Source organism: Camponotus floridanus, unplaced genomic scaffold (genome assembly GCF_003227725.1).
Source record: "Camponotus floridanus strain SB8 unplaced genomic scaffold, Cflo_v7.5 scaffold155, whole genome shotgun sequence".
NCBI lineage: Eukaryota > Metazoa > Arthropoda > Insecta > Hymenoptera > Formicidae > Camponotus > Camponotus floridanus.
Genome location: NW_020229276.1, coordinates 52645 through 70770, shown reverse-complemented (window position 1 = coordinate 70770; position 18126 = coordinate 52645). Strand labels below are relative to the sequence as shown.

At 34.4% G+C, this 18126-nt stretch overlaps 1 protein-coding gene across 1 annotated transcript in view; it reads left to right on the top strand.

Annotated features, from left to right (window-relative positions):
• LOC105252005 (sal-like protein 1) overlaps positions 1-17274 on the top strand; it is a 51980-nt gene extending 34706 nt beyond the window's left edge. Inside the window, exon 2 of the mRNA XM_011259162.3 lies at positions 14065-17274. Within this exon, the coding sequence (XP_011257464.1) occupies positions 14243-16327 (2085 nt within the window). The 5' untranslated portion in view covers positions 14065-14242 and the 3' untranslated portion in view covers positions 16328-17274. The remainder of the gene's footprint in view (positions 1-14064) is intronic.
• The last annotated feature ends 852 nt before the right edge of the window (positions 17275-18126 follow it).

Sequence of the window (18126 nt, the reverse complement as noted above, 5' to 3'; positions counted from 1 at the left end):
ATTGCGTTATCGTTCCGCCGGCTATTTTCCATGGTAGTCGACTTTCATATTTAGCCAGGAAAATTCGCTCCTTATTCATGCATCGAACTGAATTTGAGGGAAAACAAAATGAACAGAAAGAGAGAGAAATATATCTTTTTTAAATATAAAACAAAATATTTATAAAAATTCCATGTATAAGTGTGTATATATTTAATATCCTGAATATTTAATAATATAATAATTATTTCTCACTCTCTCTTTTTATTAATTATATATACATATTATTAATTATATATATTCTGTCGGCTGATTCGTTAAGTCTGGGATACCCTGTATATTACTGTCAAAACTGTTTAATATATTTAAAAAATATATTTAAAATGTTTAATATATTTAAAAAAATTCTATTGATATAGATTTAATAGAATAATAATTATCTCTTTCTCTTTCCCTGTAATTATATATATTATTGTGTCAAGATGTTTAATATATTTAAAAATTCCATTTGCATAGATTTAATGAGATAATAATTAGTTCTGTCTTCCTCTTGTAATATATCGTAATTATTGTAGAATGTTAAATATATTTAAAAATTTTATTTATTATAAATTTAATGGTGTAACAATTACCTCTCCATTTCTCTTCTTATTCTCTCTCTATAATTATATATATTATTGTTAAAATATTTAAATTCTATTTAGTTTAGATTTAATAATATAATAATTAATTCTCTCTTTCTCTCTTTCTTGTATATACTTATATTACACATATATCAGAATATTCAAATTTTTTTAGATTTTGACGAGCACAAATTACAAATTCAGAAAGAAATTGTAAATTTGGATGATTAAAGGAGAATTAAAGAGAGGATACAAGTCAATGTCTTATTCCTTCGTCCGCCTCCCTCTCTCTCTCTTCTATCGGAGGCGATCTCCATTTATTCCCTCCTCTCTCGATTCAACAATGCCGCCGATTTCGTAAGTGTAGCGTGGCGCGTGATCGCGAAAAGTGTTTCAGCGCGTTTTACGCGCGTGTGCAGCGGGAATTGGGCCGAGCATCCGCTTCTACCTCTTTTCGCGCAGAATGTGAAGAGAGACACGACGTCAAAAGAGTCCGACGTCTTCTCTCTCTCGCGTCGCTTGCTTATTTATTATTTTCTTTTTTTTTTCGCAGCGCCGCGTCCGATATTATTTATTCGCCTTCTCGCACGCTGTCTGCTGGTCACATCTTCTTTGCGCGCTTCGCGATTTATGTCTCTTGCGCCTCGCTCTGTTCCCGAATTTTTTTCCCATCCTTTCTCCGCGGTGATTTTTTTTTCCGGTGAAATTTTTCCGGTTTTTGCGCAAGAAGTCCGTTTTTTCCCCTCAATTCTTACTCGTTTATTCCGACATTGTTTCATTCGATGCGAACATTCTTCCCTCCTCGTTGCCATTAATCGATTAATTTTAGCTTAATTAGATATAGTTTAATTTAATTTTTAAAAATTAGAAAAAGATTGAGATTTTAATTTATTTTTTTAAAAATCGGAAAAAGATTGAGGTTTATATAAATAAAAATTAAAGAAAAAATGCTGCATTTTTGTTAAGAAAAAAATTCTATAGAATTATAAAAAAAATTCTATAAAAAAATTTATAAATAATACTATAAAAATTCTAAAAACATCTAAAATTACTCGATTAACAAGCATTCGTTGGTTTTACGGGAAGAGACTCTGCATTTACGTTATATTATAATATTACAATTTAATAAGAAGTCGTCGAGTTTTTTTGGTCACTTCACAAGATATCGAATACTTAATACGATAATATTATAGTGAACTGGTTTTGTAGGGGAGAATATATTAGCTTTTCGATAATTATTTTTAAAAATCGAAAAAAGATTGAGATTTTAATTTATTTTTTTAAAAATCGGAAAAAGATTGAGATTTATATAAATAAGAATTAGAGGAAAAATGCTACATTTTTGTTAAGAAAAGAATTCTATAAAATTATAAAAACATTCTATAAAAAATTCTATAAAATTATAAAAAAATTTATAAATAATTCTATAAAAATTCTAGAAACATCTAAAATTAACTTGATTAACAAGCATTCGTTGGCAAGAGATTCTGTTTATAATATTACAATTTAATAAGAAGTCGTCGAGTTTTTTTGGTCACTTCATAAGGTATCGAATACTTAATACGATAATATTATAGTGAACTGGTTTCGTAGGGGAGAATATATTAGCTTCTCGATACCTGGCGTGTAACACCATGGAACAGAACGTCTACAGTGTGCAATCCGTTATTAGCCGTTCGCAAGTAGTTTCGCTTGTCGCAGCAGGATAATTTCCCGTCGTATCCGCGAGATAACGTGTATCCGTCACACGGCCAATCATTAGACACATCTATGCAGGTAATTGAACGACAGTTTTACTGTTAGGAGAGCCGGACCGTTGAATTTTCAAGCAACCCGATCGTAAAGCCGTCGATTAAGAGCGACCACGCGTTAAGAGAGAAAGATATGACAGGAGGGATTCGAACTGACATTATCATTTGCCCCTTAAACGGCCAATAATGTGTGTATAAAGCGTTGTACTTCCCTGTCACGATGCCGATAATCTGAATAACGCCATAATAACGTCACGTGCGAGTACACGTGTCAAGAACACGCCCAATTCTATATACATGGGGCAGAGAGAGCGAGAGAGGGAGACACTATAAATTGCTTATAAATTACTTGTGTAATATTAAATGGATAACGAGTAGTGTGTATCAAATATAGAGAGCATTAAATTAGGAAATAAATTACGAAGCTCAACAAAAAAGTATACAAGAAAGATAACAATATATAATCATAGTTTCTTTTTACCCTGAATACGATATTTTAGCCTTTAAATTCCTCCATCACGTTTGTCATTCACAATTTTGAAAAAATTTTTAGTTTAGTAAAAATGCACTATTTTTATCATGTTTTAAATGTTGGAGAAGTTTTCTTGCTATTAAAATTAAATATATTGTTGGGACTTTTAACTCTCATAAGAATCCTGTGTTTGTGTCCTGTGCTTGTGTGTTGATTGTGTCACTTAATAAGACGTTGAGGATTCAAGATGGAATATATTGTAAAAAAAATTGTAAATTAAATTATGAGAATCTACAAAATTGTTTTCAAGTTTATTTAAATTTAATTTTTCACTGAAGAAAGAGAGATGAATCTGTGATATCAAAATTGATTTAAAACAGATTTAAAACAGCAAAATATATCGATGGCGAATTAAAATGGCGGTTAAAATTACAAATAACCGAATTTTTGTCAAAATAAAATTTATATATATCTGCAGAAATGTTTATGTATTTTGTATGTTTTGTTTATTTTGAATTTATTAATTTTTTACATCTGGTTCGTATTCAGCGATCTGAAAAAACTTTGAGTTTAAAATAAATATAACGAAAAAGACATAATAGATATAAAAAAAAATATTACGAGAAACTATCTATTCTCTCTTTCGCATGTTCGAAAAAAATGATTTTTTTGTTGAACTAAGTTATAATTAATGACTACACCAACAGATTTAATAGAATACAATATTAAATAAAGTCGTAAATAAATTATCCGATTAATTTGAAGAAACTTGTCCGATTCATTTTCAAGTTATTCGAATTATATATAAAAGATTGAGGAAAGAAACTGATAAAATATTTATCGAAATTATATACAATAGAAAAAAATGCGCTGCGGTAAACAACTCTGAGATGTCGCGTTGTCTTTTTGCGAGATTCGGCGGATTAAAATTCCGTGACCGGTAAACTTGACTTTTAATCATCCTTCTTTCTCTCTCTTTCCTTCGCTCTCTCTCTCTCTCTCTTTCTTTCTTTTCTCGACTCTCTCGCATCTAATTGTTTGCGGTAAGTGGGTTAAGCGGACTTGCCCCCTTAATTGCCCGGCCAGTTCCATAATTTTTTCTCTTTTTTTTAATTGAATCGACTCCTTTAATTGCGCGCGAGGAACGACGACAGAGAAAGCTGCCGTGGGTTTAAAAGGCTATCTTCTCGAAATGGCTAGGCAGTAAAACTAGCCATAAAACACTCCCGAAATATTTCGATTTTGTCCGCGAGCCGAATGCCGCTGCTCTTTGAATAGGATTTTACATCATCTCTTGCGTGCGATTATCGAAGATTCAAGATATTAATATCTCTAAGACATTTAAATTTATCTTGGGATAAATCAATGAAAATTCTAATATTTATTTTACATCTTATAACGTGATACTTTATTACTAGTGAAAACACTGACTTTAGACAAATGTATCATAAAATAAAATAAAATTAAAACTCTTGCAAAATGTCTACTCAAATCTTGGAAAAAAATGCCCTGAAAATTCCCTGAATTTTCAAGAATTTTTGTTAAAAATTTTAGATAAAGAAAATATTTTAAAGATTTTTTACAACTTTTTAAAATAAGTTTTTTTTATCATGGATGTTTTTTAATATTTTTCACTCATGAGAAAAACAGAACCCACTTATATATTAGATTTGCAAATGTACTAAAGAAATTAAATATCTTCTGCAAAAGATAAACTAGGTTTTTCATTTGCATATAATATTATCATTTCTTTATTATTAAAAATAAGAAATATATGTTGCACATTTAATATTTTGTCAAAACGTTGAATATTTAAACAGAGATAGATGTTTATTTATAATATATTTTAAATAATTTAAAAATTAAAAAAAAATTTCTTAAATTCCAATAAAATTCCACGATAATTTTTCGATTTTCAGGTATAAAAAAATTCTTGAAAATTCCAAGTTTTCCAAGGAGTAGACTAAAAATTGAAAATTTCAAATATTCGATTCATACAAAATTTATTTAAGAAATTTAAAAAAATTTACAAAATTCAACTTATTTAAAAAAATTTAAAGAACGAATCGTCACGCGAGCATCAATGGTAAAATTTTTTACCATTTACGTATCCAAATTTCCTGACTCGGAATCCGATGAGAGAGGTATACATCGTGACCCGATAACTTCCTTTTCCTCCTCTGTGCGAACGCAATGTCTAGTTACGCAACGCGTTCCAATTTCTTCGCAATCTATTCGCTCCGGCGAGTAAATGCTCTATTAATACCTGCTCGTCGTGTCTTCCCTACTGAACCTGTTTGTTTCTCTCGGCGAACACACCGTTACATCATAATTCTCGGACAGCATCGCCGGCTTTCTTAGCTCGCTCGCTGGAGAGGACTTTATTGCTTCATTTGTCCGATATCACTTCGCGATCGCGACTATCCCTCCGATTCCCTCGCAGCGTTTCCATTTCTTCGCCATCCCCTGCTCAGCCCCGTCACGGGGGTTTTGCAACCAGCTCGCCGATATAACTCGCTCGCGTTTCGCTTCGACGACATAAACGCCGGCCTCGCGGCCGAGTTTCGCAACGAGGATAATGCGCGCTTTTTTGCGTTTCCCACCGCATTCACTCATATTCTTTTTTCTAACAAGATTCCGGGGACTCGAAAATCTAAAAACTTTCGTACTCTCTCAGCTTCGTGTCGTCGCGTTGCGCAAATTGACGAAATCCCGGTCCGAGAGTGTTAATTATGACACGACAGCGAGAAATCTCGTGACGTTTCTATCAAAACAAACGCGTTTCTTTTCTTCTGAGCGTCTTAAATTTTGAGATTCAAAGGGAGAAAAGAGAGAGAGAGGATATCAAATTGGATGTGAAACTCGCGGGATGAATCACTCGGAAAGAAAGAGGAAGACACGTGACGTTGCGGGAAATTATATCTCGACCAAATGAAGCGATAAAATTCGACCGCGGGCATGTTATTACGGCGTATAAAGGCGCTCGTAAAATTTTACCAATTCCTGCTTACGTCCAGCGCGAAAGGAGGATGAAAAAAGATGCGGCCGATGACGAGGAACGGGGCGCGTTTTTTTTTCATGCCAAGATCGAGACTCGGCTTCTTTCTTTTCTTTTCTTTTCGCCGCGAAATTCGATCGATCGATTGAACCCGAATGCCCGATGGTCTCTTGTTCCCAGCACGAAAAGATCCTTGGCCTCTTTTACCGGGAAGCATCCGGGAGATGCCACGTTACGCGCAAATAACCCTGCGCGAACGTGACGTTATTTCGTCCAGAAACTCACTCCGAAAACCACCTTTTCCGAAGATTCGCCAGACTTTAAGAAGAGTTTTTTATTTTCAACAATTTGGATACATAAAAAATTTTGCCATTGATGCTCGCGCAATGATTTATTCTTTAAAATCCATTTCCTTAAATTTAAAAAAAATTTTTAAATTTCTTGAATAAGTTTTGTACGAATCGAATATTAAAAATGTTCAATTTTAATATTTGATACCAATTCCGATATTCAAGAGCTGGCACTTGGAGCCTCTAAGTTTTATAAAGATTTAAAAAAAGTTTTGCCTTTTTTAAAAGTCTTTCTTATTTCCAAAATTTACGCTAAAATAAATTATGATAAATTTATGAAAAATAAATTTACGAAAAAAAGGATTAAAAGTATAAAATTATCCGAATGAAAAAATGATCGGTAAATAATAGCTTTGAATTGACAATTCTGAAATAATTGTGTATGTGTAAAAATTCATAATATGTCTATATATTTGCGAAAAAAAATGATTAATTTACTATAATTAATACGAATGTTAATTTAAAAATTAAAAAAAAAATTATTTGTTATTGACGATATTAAATACTAAACTGCTAATTAATTCAAAGTTTATTAACGTAAAGCATACAACTAGCTCAATGATAATCTTCTGAAGCTGAAAAAAAAATTAATGTTTGTGTCGTGTGCGTTCTAAATATAATATCATTCAAATAAATACTCGAAATTTCGCGTTCGGCGAAGCCGAAATTGAGAATCGACCGACCGTCTGAAGAATAAAGAAAACAGGCGAGAAAAAAAAATGAAAGAGGAGCGAAAATAATCGGTCGGAGAGCGGGGCCGTTCGGCCGCTTCGGCGATCGTCAATGAATTCGCAGAATCGGCGAAATCGTCGTGATCGGGCTGGGCCTCATTAGCCCGTTCGATCGATCTTCCGCGCGTGGATCGCGAGGGAGCCCCTCGATCGAGCCTCGATCCCCCTCGAGCCCACCTTCCCTCTCCCCCTTCCTCCCCTGCCCGATCTTTTTCCTCGGAATCGTTGCGAGATCGTCGAACTTCACGATCCGACTTCCTCCAGGCGACGAGTTGCTCAAACGCGATGCTCGCCGATCGCGTTCCTGGTTTCCCCGCGAGAGACTACTCGAAACTAGATCGCGTTGCACAAGTGATCGACGGAGGGGGAAAGATCGCTGGGGGGAACAATCGCGTTGTGGCTCCTAGGACCGGATTTTTCAGCGATCATCGAAATTCTCGCCGGATTTTCTCGGATTATAATTTTCAAAATTTTTTAAAGTTTCAATTAATTCGGGATCGAACTTATATATTTCAGGTATTCCATTAATGTTTCGTTTGAAATAATTAAATATCTCTGTGATTTTTATTCCAAAAAATCTTTAAGGGATTATGCCTAGTTAGCAGACCAAAAAATATGATGTTTGGAAATTTTTGTTGAAAAGTGTAATAATTTTTTTCTACAAATCAGTTTTTATTCAAAAGCACAAATAATAAGGATGTTATCATATTTTTTTTTTTTAAATAAAATATTAAAAATTGTAAAAGTTATAACTATTTTCCCGGATATTGTTTTTTTGAAAAGCGCGATGAGCAGTGCTATTTGAAGCTGATTCATCCGATATGAAAAATTCGATAAACTGTAGTTAATGTACGAAATTGTCTAGTAGATAAATGAAGAATTAATCGAAAAATTGTTTTGGGACAAAATGGCAGCCATTTGACACTAAGACATTCTTTTTCGACTTAAAAAGCTCATTTTTTATTAAGTAAAAAAAAAGTATTCATTAAAAAACAAAATCCTTCATTCGTCTACTAGATTTTTATATGTAGAAGAAGCCTGTGAAATTTCAAGCAAATCGGTGTAACGGTTTTCGAAATATTTTGCTCACCGACTTTGAAAGAGTGATTTCGAGAAAAACGCGTTTAAGATTTGTGTCAAGTTTATTTTTAAATAAAATGCAAATTTTCTAATTTACACAGAATCATCTATTCCAGGCCAATATAATTTTAATTTATTTAAATCCTTATATATTGGCTCGATAGCCCTCAAAACATCGGAGCTGAAGCTTAATAGTCGTGTTTTAAAGTTATACATTCTGTCGCTTCATGAAACATACACTTACAACTCCGTCAATTTGTAATTTCGATTAATTTGAAACTTTGAGGAAATATTTTCAATACGATATACTTCAATAAAATATAAAAAAAATCGATTTTTCTTAAATATAAAATCTTCTTAAACATTTTGTAAATATAAATATAAAATTTAACTATAAAATATAAAATTTTCTTTTTATTTAAATATAACATTTTCTCAAACATTTCGTTAAAATTTTTTTTACTTTTATGATTAGGCATAACCCCTTAAATTACGGAAATTGAATTACGCCGATTTAATTAGCCGCAACTTTATCTCTCGGGAGGCATCTCGGATCCTTGCTCCCCGTCGTTTCGTATAATATAAAATTTTCTTATTATTTAAATATAAAATTTTCTTAAACCTTTTGTTAAAATCTTTTTTTAACTTTCATGATTAGACATAACCCTTTAAATTGCGGAATTTCAATTCGCCGATTTAATTAGCCTTTATCTCTCGGGAGGCATCTGGAATCCTTGCTCCCCGTCGTTTCGTAGCGCTACTTTCCTCGTGTTGCTTGTCATTAACCGATAAACGCGCACAATGGCGTCGCAGGGGGCGACCTAGATTTTCCTAGAGTTTTCTCGCGACGCGCGCTTCGCTTCGGTTACATCGGTTACACGCGCGGATCGTTTGGCGCGCGGTTTTGCTCCAAGAGCAGGGCTCTCTCGCATGCTCTAAGGCGTGGGAACGCACCGTGGTCGTGTATAAATTCGCTCTAGCGAGATAGATGCGGGACACGAGAGAAAGAAGGAGAGGTAGAGATAGAGATAGTAAAGGACTAGGCGCGCGTGTACGAGTGGTATGAGCAACGCTTGCTTGCGCAACTTCTTTTCCGCGCTCGCTTAGGGATAAGCAATGCCGCGGCAACGCACTGTACCAAATTAATACAGTGTAGACGTGCAGAACGAACCTCACGCTCGTGCTAAATGCCAACAACGCCGGCCGCGCGAGCAACAATTGATCGCAGCCGCTCCCGGATGTCCGAGCGCCCGAGTGTCGCTCTAGCAGCGTACGAAAAAATTGAAGAATCAGCGTAAGAAGAAAGAAAAATGGGGATTTTCTTCCTTGAAGAAAATTAAATTTATCAATATCAATTTATTGACGTTCAAACGGCACGTCATATCTTTATATTTTGGATTTTTAGCTATTTGTTGTTCGAAAATGCGCGGTTCAATATGCTGTTCCTTGGGTATTATTGTTTGAAAAAGAAAACTCGGACTATTATATTATGGTTTTATTCCGTTGAATATTTTGGGGATGAATTTTAATTTTATTAGAAATAAAATTTAAATTCGTAATAATTTTATTAGAAATAATAAAATTATTTATTAGGAATAATTTTATTAGAAAAAAGTAATGTTATTTTAATTTTAGATATTTCATTTTTGCTGAAATTCCATTCCTTGAAGATCTGGAAGACATTAAATTTTTTTAATTTTAATTTGATTTAGTATCAAAAATATCCTACGAAATATATGAAATTAGATCGATTTTTTTTTATTTCAGACGATTACGTGAGGAGCAGTATGTCATTTTTTTACATATTGCACGAGACTCGAACAAGAAAAAGTTAAATACTTCTAAAATAATCTAAAAATCTAATATCTAAAAATACTATGCATTGTTTATATTATATTGTATATTATATTGTCAATAAAATATATATAAAACGTCAAAAAGAACTTCAAAAGCAACTTTTAATATTTTTAAAAATAATTCCTAAAAATCATCAATTATATTCATGCTGCTAGAATGTCACTGATATTATGGGATTTTTAAAGTGGAAGCTGGGATTTTAGATTGGAAAAGATCAGAAACTCTTTTCCCCCTTCCGCTCCTTCTTGTTGAATTTATGATATCATTAATATCATTATTATAATATTATTATATAAAAACATGTTATAAATATTAATATTATTATATAAAAAAATTTTATAAAAAATGTTATTTATTATTACTTTTTATGCTGAAGAACATTAAGAGAAGACTGCATTTATGAGCTATGATATAACGTCAAAAAATACGATTTTATATTAAAAATGGCTACAAGATATCGAAAATAAGATTAAAATCAATCAATCAAGATCACAAAATCAAATTAAAGAACGTAATATCTCCTCATTAATGAATATCCTATTATAATATATATTATGTTTCAAAAATTTATATACAAATGATTTAGGTTATTAATCGATTTAAATTATCTTTCGTTGATAAACTCTGTGGTTTTTCTATCTACTTTGATATATATTCAAAGCTCTTATTAATTTGATATTCTAATCACGAGAAATCTATTTAAGATATGTATGGCATAATTAAATACTAATTTATTGCTAATTTGTTTTAATCTAACTTTTATTGTTCGCGAAATAAATATTTAGAAAATAATCAAAAACACTTTCCCCAATATTCATATAATTACTGAAAAGTAAATTATATTGCGTGTAATATAACTAAATTATTAATAATTAATTGCTCTCGAGATGCTACTCAAGACACTGTTCCCGAATTTCATATTCGTCAAATAAGAATTCTCAATTATTTTCTAAACTCTTACTTCAAGATTATATATATATATATATATATATATATATATATATATATATATATAAGATAAAACATAATTTAATTCATCGGTACACGATGCGCAACAGCGCAATCCATTTTAATATTAAAATAGTTTCTAAATTAATCACTTTCAAGATACCAATCCCGAACTTCATATTCGTCAATAAATAAGTTTTTGATTATTTATTTTCTGAATTTATTTTTAAATTAAGATAAAAAATAATTTAATTCACACGATATATAACGGCACAATACATTACATAATGTTAATTTATAAAATATAAATTTATTTAAATCATTTAAAATAATGTCCGAAATAATTAGTATTTCAAAAAATAATTATCGCGATTAAATGTTTATATATTCGTCTTTTTAAATATTGGAAATTACAAAATTTCCGAAAAATCTTTATATATATATATATATATATATATATATATATATATATAAGTTAAACAACATGATATAAATAAAAATTTAATTCTGAATAATTTTAATGAATAAACGAATAAATTAAGAAATAAAGTTATATTAAGTTAATGAATAAAATTTTAAAATGTATAAATATAAATTATTAATTATAAATCTTATAATAAATATTTAAATTATTCCAAAACAAGACAGAATATTCTACATGCATTATATTACTATAATGTAAAATAAATTATCACTATATAAATAAGTAAACAAATATTTTTATAAGTGACATGCAATTAATTAGTGCAATTAATTAATTAATGTATAAAAATTATACATTACTCATAGCTGCTTCGCCTGATGCCTTCGCCATTTTCTTTTCATTTGTTTTTCTCCCGTCAGTTTGTCCATTGTCGCTCCTTTAATTCTTTGACACTCATATAATAATCACGAAACGAATTCATGATTAATTATGATCTCAGGCGCACTAATTATCAGAATATCAGACGATCGCGTAATACTTTACATGGCACTCCTGACGTTAATTGAACACGACGCTCACTTTATTTTATATTTCGACCAAAGAAACGCAATTCGCAGTGCTTAAAATACGAGATCAATAAGGATTATACTTGTTAATTAAACGCGTTTCAAATACGCTCGAGTCGATCTATTCCGTATCCGGGATCTTATTAATGACAGAGCGCGAATATGACATCAGCAAAATTGCACTCTAATAATGCGCGCTGAATTAATGGCTAATTGAGACGTGATAATCGCGAAAATTAATTGATTGTGCAGTTTGAATAGCCAATAAGCTGTATGAAATGATCGCGTTTCATAAGCTTTCAGTGCTTGTCACCATCATATTTCCAGATGTTATGCGACAATACAGTGTTTCGCCGCGTGTGAATGATAACAAATCCACCGCACATGTTTTTGTTCGACGTATGATTGTATTATTCTCTGTTTACATACGTTCTGTTGTTGTTGTGCGCGCGGTGAATAACATGTATAATATAATCGTGACAAGTAAGAATCGCTAAAATCGTTTCTTACAAATAGTTAAAGATTGTCAAGCAGCACGATTAAATAATTTTTGTAATTATCATTAATTCTCAATTAGTATAATGTCAAACGCGTGGATCAGAGCAAAATTACGATATCATTTTCCATTTTTTTCTGTCATTAAATATCACAATAAATTAATACAAAAAATAGATTGACACGACAATCATCGCAATGAATTTAATTAATAAAAAAAAATATAATCTCACGCTTGATATTCTCGTAATTTAATATTTATCACATACCACAAATTCCCTGTTTATATATGAATGATCTGTTTTTGATGATTCATTTGATATAATTAAATCGAGCGAATCGGCGAAGAATATGATATAAGTTTAAATGTTGCATTTTTTTTTATCGCGGAAATATATATGTTTCTAATTTTAACTGTATATATTTATTTTAATTTATTCATTTCAATCAATATTCATTTCAATTTTAACTTGTATTCGTTTGTATTATAATGAGAGATAGTAAAATTGCCGTAAAAAATACGTGCGTGTACTATTCATTAGTGGACATTAGGTAGCGTTGTGTAAATTGACTGTGCGACTTTTGCGTCGAGTACAGATGGTGGCTTCATGCAACTGTCGCAATATAAATTGACATCGTATATACGATTAATGAAAGTGCTATGTAAAGTGCCATGCGATCGTTGTATTCTGATGATTAGCGCGATCGTAATTAATCGTATTTTCGCGAGTGTGAGTATCGCGAGTGGCATGAAAATAAGTGGACAAACAAACAAAAGGAGAAACATCAGGCGATGCAATCATTGAATGAATTTACGATCATAATAATAATTATTTGTTATTTGTACAATTAATCACTTGTTTTATATACGCGGTTGTCACTCATTTTGTAATCTGCGTAATATGATTTGTATAAAACATTTCAGATCTTATCTCGAATCATTTAAAATATTTAATAAAATATATTTATAATTAATAATTAATTATATATATATATATATATATTATATATATATTATATATATATATTATATATATATATTAAATATATATATATATATATATATTTATATAATATTTGGTATTATGTAAGATTTGTAATTTTGTAACTATTTAAATTTTATTCTTGATACGAGAGAGAGTGTCAGAGCGTTTTCAGACTTATTTTGCAAACAATAAATTCGAAACTAGAATATTTCAATTAATTTTGAAAATAGTTTAATATCAAATTGATATTGTTATTAATTTATTTCCGATCATTTTAAACTGTTTTATATAATTGTTATATAATTAGGATAAGATGTTGTGCCGATAAAAATAGTGTTCAAAATGTTTCAAAATTCTTGAAATTTGTGAAACTTCAAATCTATCTGCAACATATTTTTGGCATTTATAATTTTATAATAATATATTTGTTTTTGGTTCATAATTTGATTTAAAAATGTTTTCTAGAAGTAGAAGAGAGTCAAATCAGTTTTTAATCTAAACTTTTTTCCGCTGAAATTAGAGCAAACAATTAACAAATTAGTAATTATTAATTATATTAATTATATATTTACTAATTATAAATTATAAGCTATTTATTAATTATAAGCTTATTAATTATATATATTCGAAATTAATTTCTCATGTTAAGTTAATGGAGGTCCAAAGCTTCTGAGAAATTCAAGATATTTCTATTTGAAAATTGATATCCAACCCTTTATAGACCCTATAGACCAGAACAAAGTGGCTGAAGCCTGCATTAAAATCGCATTAAAAGCCCATCTAATCTCCCTCCCTTTCTTCTAGGTTACCCGTGGATATCCGAGGATGCGGTGGCGAGTGAAGCGGAGTCGAGGGCGCCGCGTTTGACGAGGCTATTCAGCGCAGATCGACATCGTTCGGCGCATTTGAGCGAATAAACGAAACCAACTTGGAGCGAGAAGCGTCGATAACCGAGTACAACGAGTGGCGGCATATCGTCTTCATGGACCTGACGGAGGCTTTCGCGCCGGGAGGCGGCGGCGAGGATCTGCCGAAGACGGACTTCTTCGATTTCGTGGTGTCGCCGCCGCCGCACTGCGCCTCGGCCGACGGGGTCGTTTCCGACGAAGAGAGCTTCCTGCATCGCAGCACCGGTGGCTGCCGCACCATGGGTGCTTACCTTCAGCAGACCCACGAGGATCACGAGGGCTCGCATGGCGGCTCGCCCTTCATCAAGGAAACCAACAACAACACGCTGACGGCGCTACCGCCTGTCTCGACCATCACCGGGTCGCTGAGCCATCATCAGCATCATCATCACGCGCATCATCACGTGCGTGCACAGCACGGAGGCGTTCAATCGGCTGGAGGCGAGACCACCGCCATGGATCAGTCAGAGTGCGATTACTGGGGCCAGGAAGATGATGGCAAGGAGCAAACGTGTAACATCCTATTGGAGGACCTCAACAAGTACTGCTGGTCCTCGAGCGCGCACACCAACGATGGAGTCATTCACTCGGCGACCAGTGGTCCCAACGATCATCATCAGGCCGTGGGTTCGGGTCGCGCGGGCTGCGCCGCAAACGACCGACAGAATACGGACGGTGCCATTTACACGCTGACGGTGCTGAATAACGAGGCAAACTCGATGGACGCATTGGACTGTTGCAAGAGCCCGGCGCCTGCGTCCGGGGATTCCTGGTCCCTTCGACCCAATCTTGACCTCGACGCTATTCTGAGCATGGAACCGTCTTCCGGCGAGCAGGACCACGAACAGCAGACCAGCGGCGATGTGTCCAGGAGTGTCAATGATAGGTTTCACGGGCCGGACGGCCGTGGCTTCACCGTGCCGCCATCGCAGTACGCCACGGATGACAGCGGCTTCGTTGAGAGCAAGGAGCTGTGTGCACGCGCGTCCTCGGCCAACTGTTCGGGCGACAACAACAACGATTGGAAGCTATCGGATCAGAATCTACAGGAGGTTGCGGCCGCGGCTGCTGCCGCAGTCGCCGTGGGAGCCGGGGACTCCGCCGAGAGTCTTCTGAGAAGTGCCCTTCAGGGCAAACTGTACACCGGGTCGGCCCAATCGGTCTCCTCGTCGTCGCCATCTTCGCAAACATCCGCTATATCGATGCCGGTCTCGGCAAACACGGCTCTCATGGTGTCCGATCAACAGCAACAGCAGCAGCAGCAGCAGCAGCAAGAGGATTCTATGCAGACGTGCACCGACGAGGACCTATTACTCTCGCAACTGGACCAGACAACCTACCGACCGGGTGACTATGAGAAGCTAAAGAGCATCGCGAACGAAGTGGTAGAGTCCTACTGCAGTCTCGAGCCGGTCTGCAACGTGTCCGCGACCACTACGGTGATGTATACGCTGGACCCAACGAGCGGGAGTCTGGGTACCATCACGTTACCGGCTGATCTTGGTCAGGTGAGCACCGTGACAGTGGTTACGGCCGCTCAACAAGACGTTCTACAGCAACAGCCCGCTCAACGAACTGACGTCGACCAGCAGCAACAGCAGCAGCAGCAGCAACAGCAATCGAATCAACTGCAGCTGCCTTCCGCCCGGGTGGGGGTCAAGCCACCCAAGAAATACGTTAGACGCGGCAATCGCAACAATTCCAACGGCGCCAGCAACGGCGGCGCCGGCTCGGATACCGGTAGCAACGCGACTCAGCAACAATCCGGCGGTTCCGGCGGCTCGCCCGGAAGCGTGCAGCGCAAGGAGCGTTCCCTGCACTACTGCGGCATCTGCAGCAAGGGCTTCAAGGACAAGTACAGCGTGAACGTGCATATCCGGACGCACACCGGCGAAAAGCCGTTCGCCTGCTCGCTCTGCGGCAAGAGCTTCCGCCAGAAGGCCCACCTGGCCAAGCACTATCAGACCCACGTGACCCAGAAGCCTGCCGGTATCCAGCAGGCCACTTCCGGGAGCGGCAGCAGCGGCGGCGGGAACAACGGTAACACTAGCCCGACGGCGGAGACCAACGTGACCCCCTCCCCCGCGGCCCCCGCTATCGCCAGCAGAACTCAGGTGACCGTGGATCCCACGGGAACCGGCTGCAGTCCCCCCAGTTAGTTCGCGAAACGCGAACGCGGTATGACGCGCGGGCGCACATCCGTCCGTGTTTTTTTCTTTTTTTTTTCTTTTCTTCAGAAAAGAGATGGCGACCGTGGCTGGCTTCTGCTTTCTCTTCTTTCGTTCCCAATTTTTTTTTTCTTTTTTTTTAATACGAATATAATTTCCATAATGGAAACACCAAGCCGAGCTTGCGAGAAAGAGCGAACCATGACGAGCGATTAGATGAGCGCATCGTGTGTGTATCGGGTGTTCGAAAACTAACTCACGTAATTCTTGAAGAATAATTTTCCCGAGAATTTTGTTTGATTTCACAAGGTTTCGATTTAATTTGAATTGGATCTGAGGTAATTAATCTAATTAAGTAAACTTGTTATTCGTAAAAATTAACGTTTCAAATTAAATTTATCTAATTACTTCAGTAATTATTTAATCCAATTTAAATTTAAATTATTTTTTACATCGACATTAATTTTATTCAGGTACTTGAACAGCTCGAATTCGCTTAATTATACTTCCTGTCAGATCAAATTCGAATCACAACGTTGAAGGAATCGATTGCGAATTATGTGAAAACGATAGAAATAATTTTCCGTGACATCCCGCATGGCAAGAAGCCAATGGAGTTTAATATGGCAAAACTGTGACAGCGTTATTAATTAAAAAGTTGATTATATGTAAGAACCCCGATCTTTGTTTGCGAGATTATCTATCCTAAAGGCGGCTCGCTGCCGAGTTTTTATATTAATTATTAATTAATTAATTATGGAGAGAGGGCTAATCGCACTCCCTTTAAATTAACATGACATCCGTGAAATTGTTGTTCCTACGATCATCCAATTACCCTTAATGACAATAATGACGAAGACAATGACAGGCGACGATGATGACGACGACAGCGCGACGAATGTTTATAGGCTACTTGACGATATTAATTATATTTAATAGCCACGAAATATTAATGTTAAAGATGATTTTTATAACATAAATCTTTTTACAATTATACAGGATGTTTTCAAAACCGTCGAGTCTGTTAATCGAAATTTCTACTATCGATGGGAAAGCGATCTTTTTTGAAAAATGAAAATATTTCTTATTATGAAAATATCCAAAATCATTTTGTTTATCGCGTCCTTCCAATTTTGAACACTTTATAATCAATTTTTATAAATTAAAATTTAATAAATTTATAAATTTAATATATTTTATAAATTTTATAAATTAAAATTTAATTTATAAATTTTGAAATTAAAATTTAATAATAACTTTAATAATTTAACGATAACTTTTATTTTAATTTTAAAATTTATAAATTAAAATAAAAGTTATCATTAAATTATTAAAGCTATTATTAAATTTTAATTTTAAAATTTATAAAATTTATAAAATATATCAAATATATTTAATTTATTAAATTTTAATTTTAAAATTTATAAATTAAAATAAAAAGAAGTAATTTGAAAGCAGCTGAAATTTTAGCTCGACATAATCGTTGGAGAGATTGATTTCAAATTGGTCAGAGAATCTGCAAAGAGATATCTTGGCGGTCTTGGAACGTTCCGTGTATGTAGAGAGTAGATTTAGGTAATAACTTAGAGCGAGATAAGTGAAGAGTATCGAGAGGAATACCCTTTAATAAGTAATTAGTAGCATGAGCTGTGATTTAGGTACGTACACAACGAGCAGTTTAGAGCGAAGCAAACGTAACGGGATACGTAAACGCTGTTTTCTCATACATTGGTAATTTTTTTAAAAATTCTCTCCCTCTCTCTCTTCTCTCGCGAAAGCGCAGCTAAAAA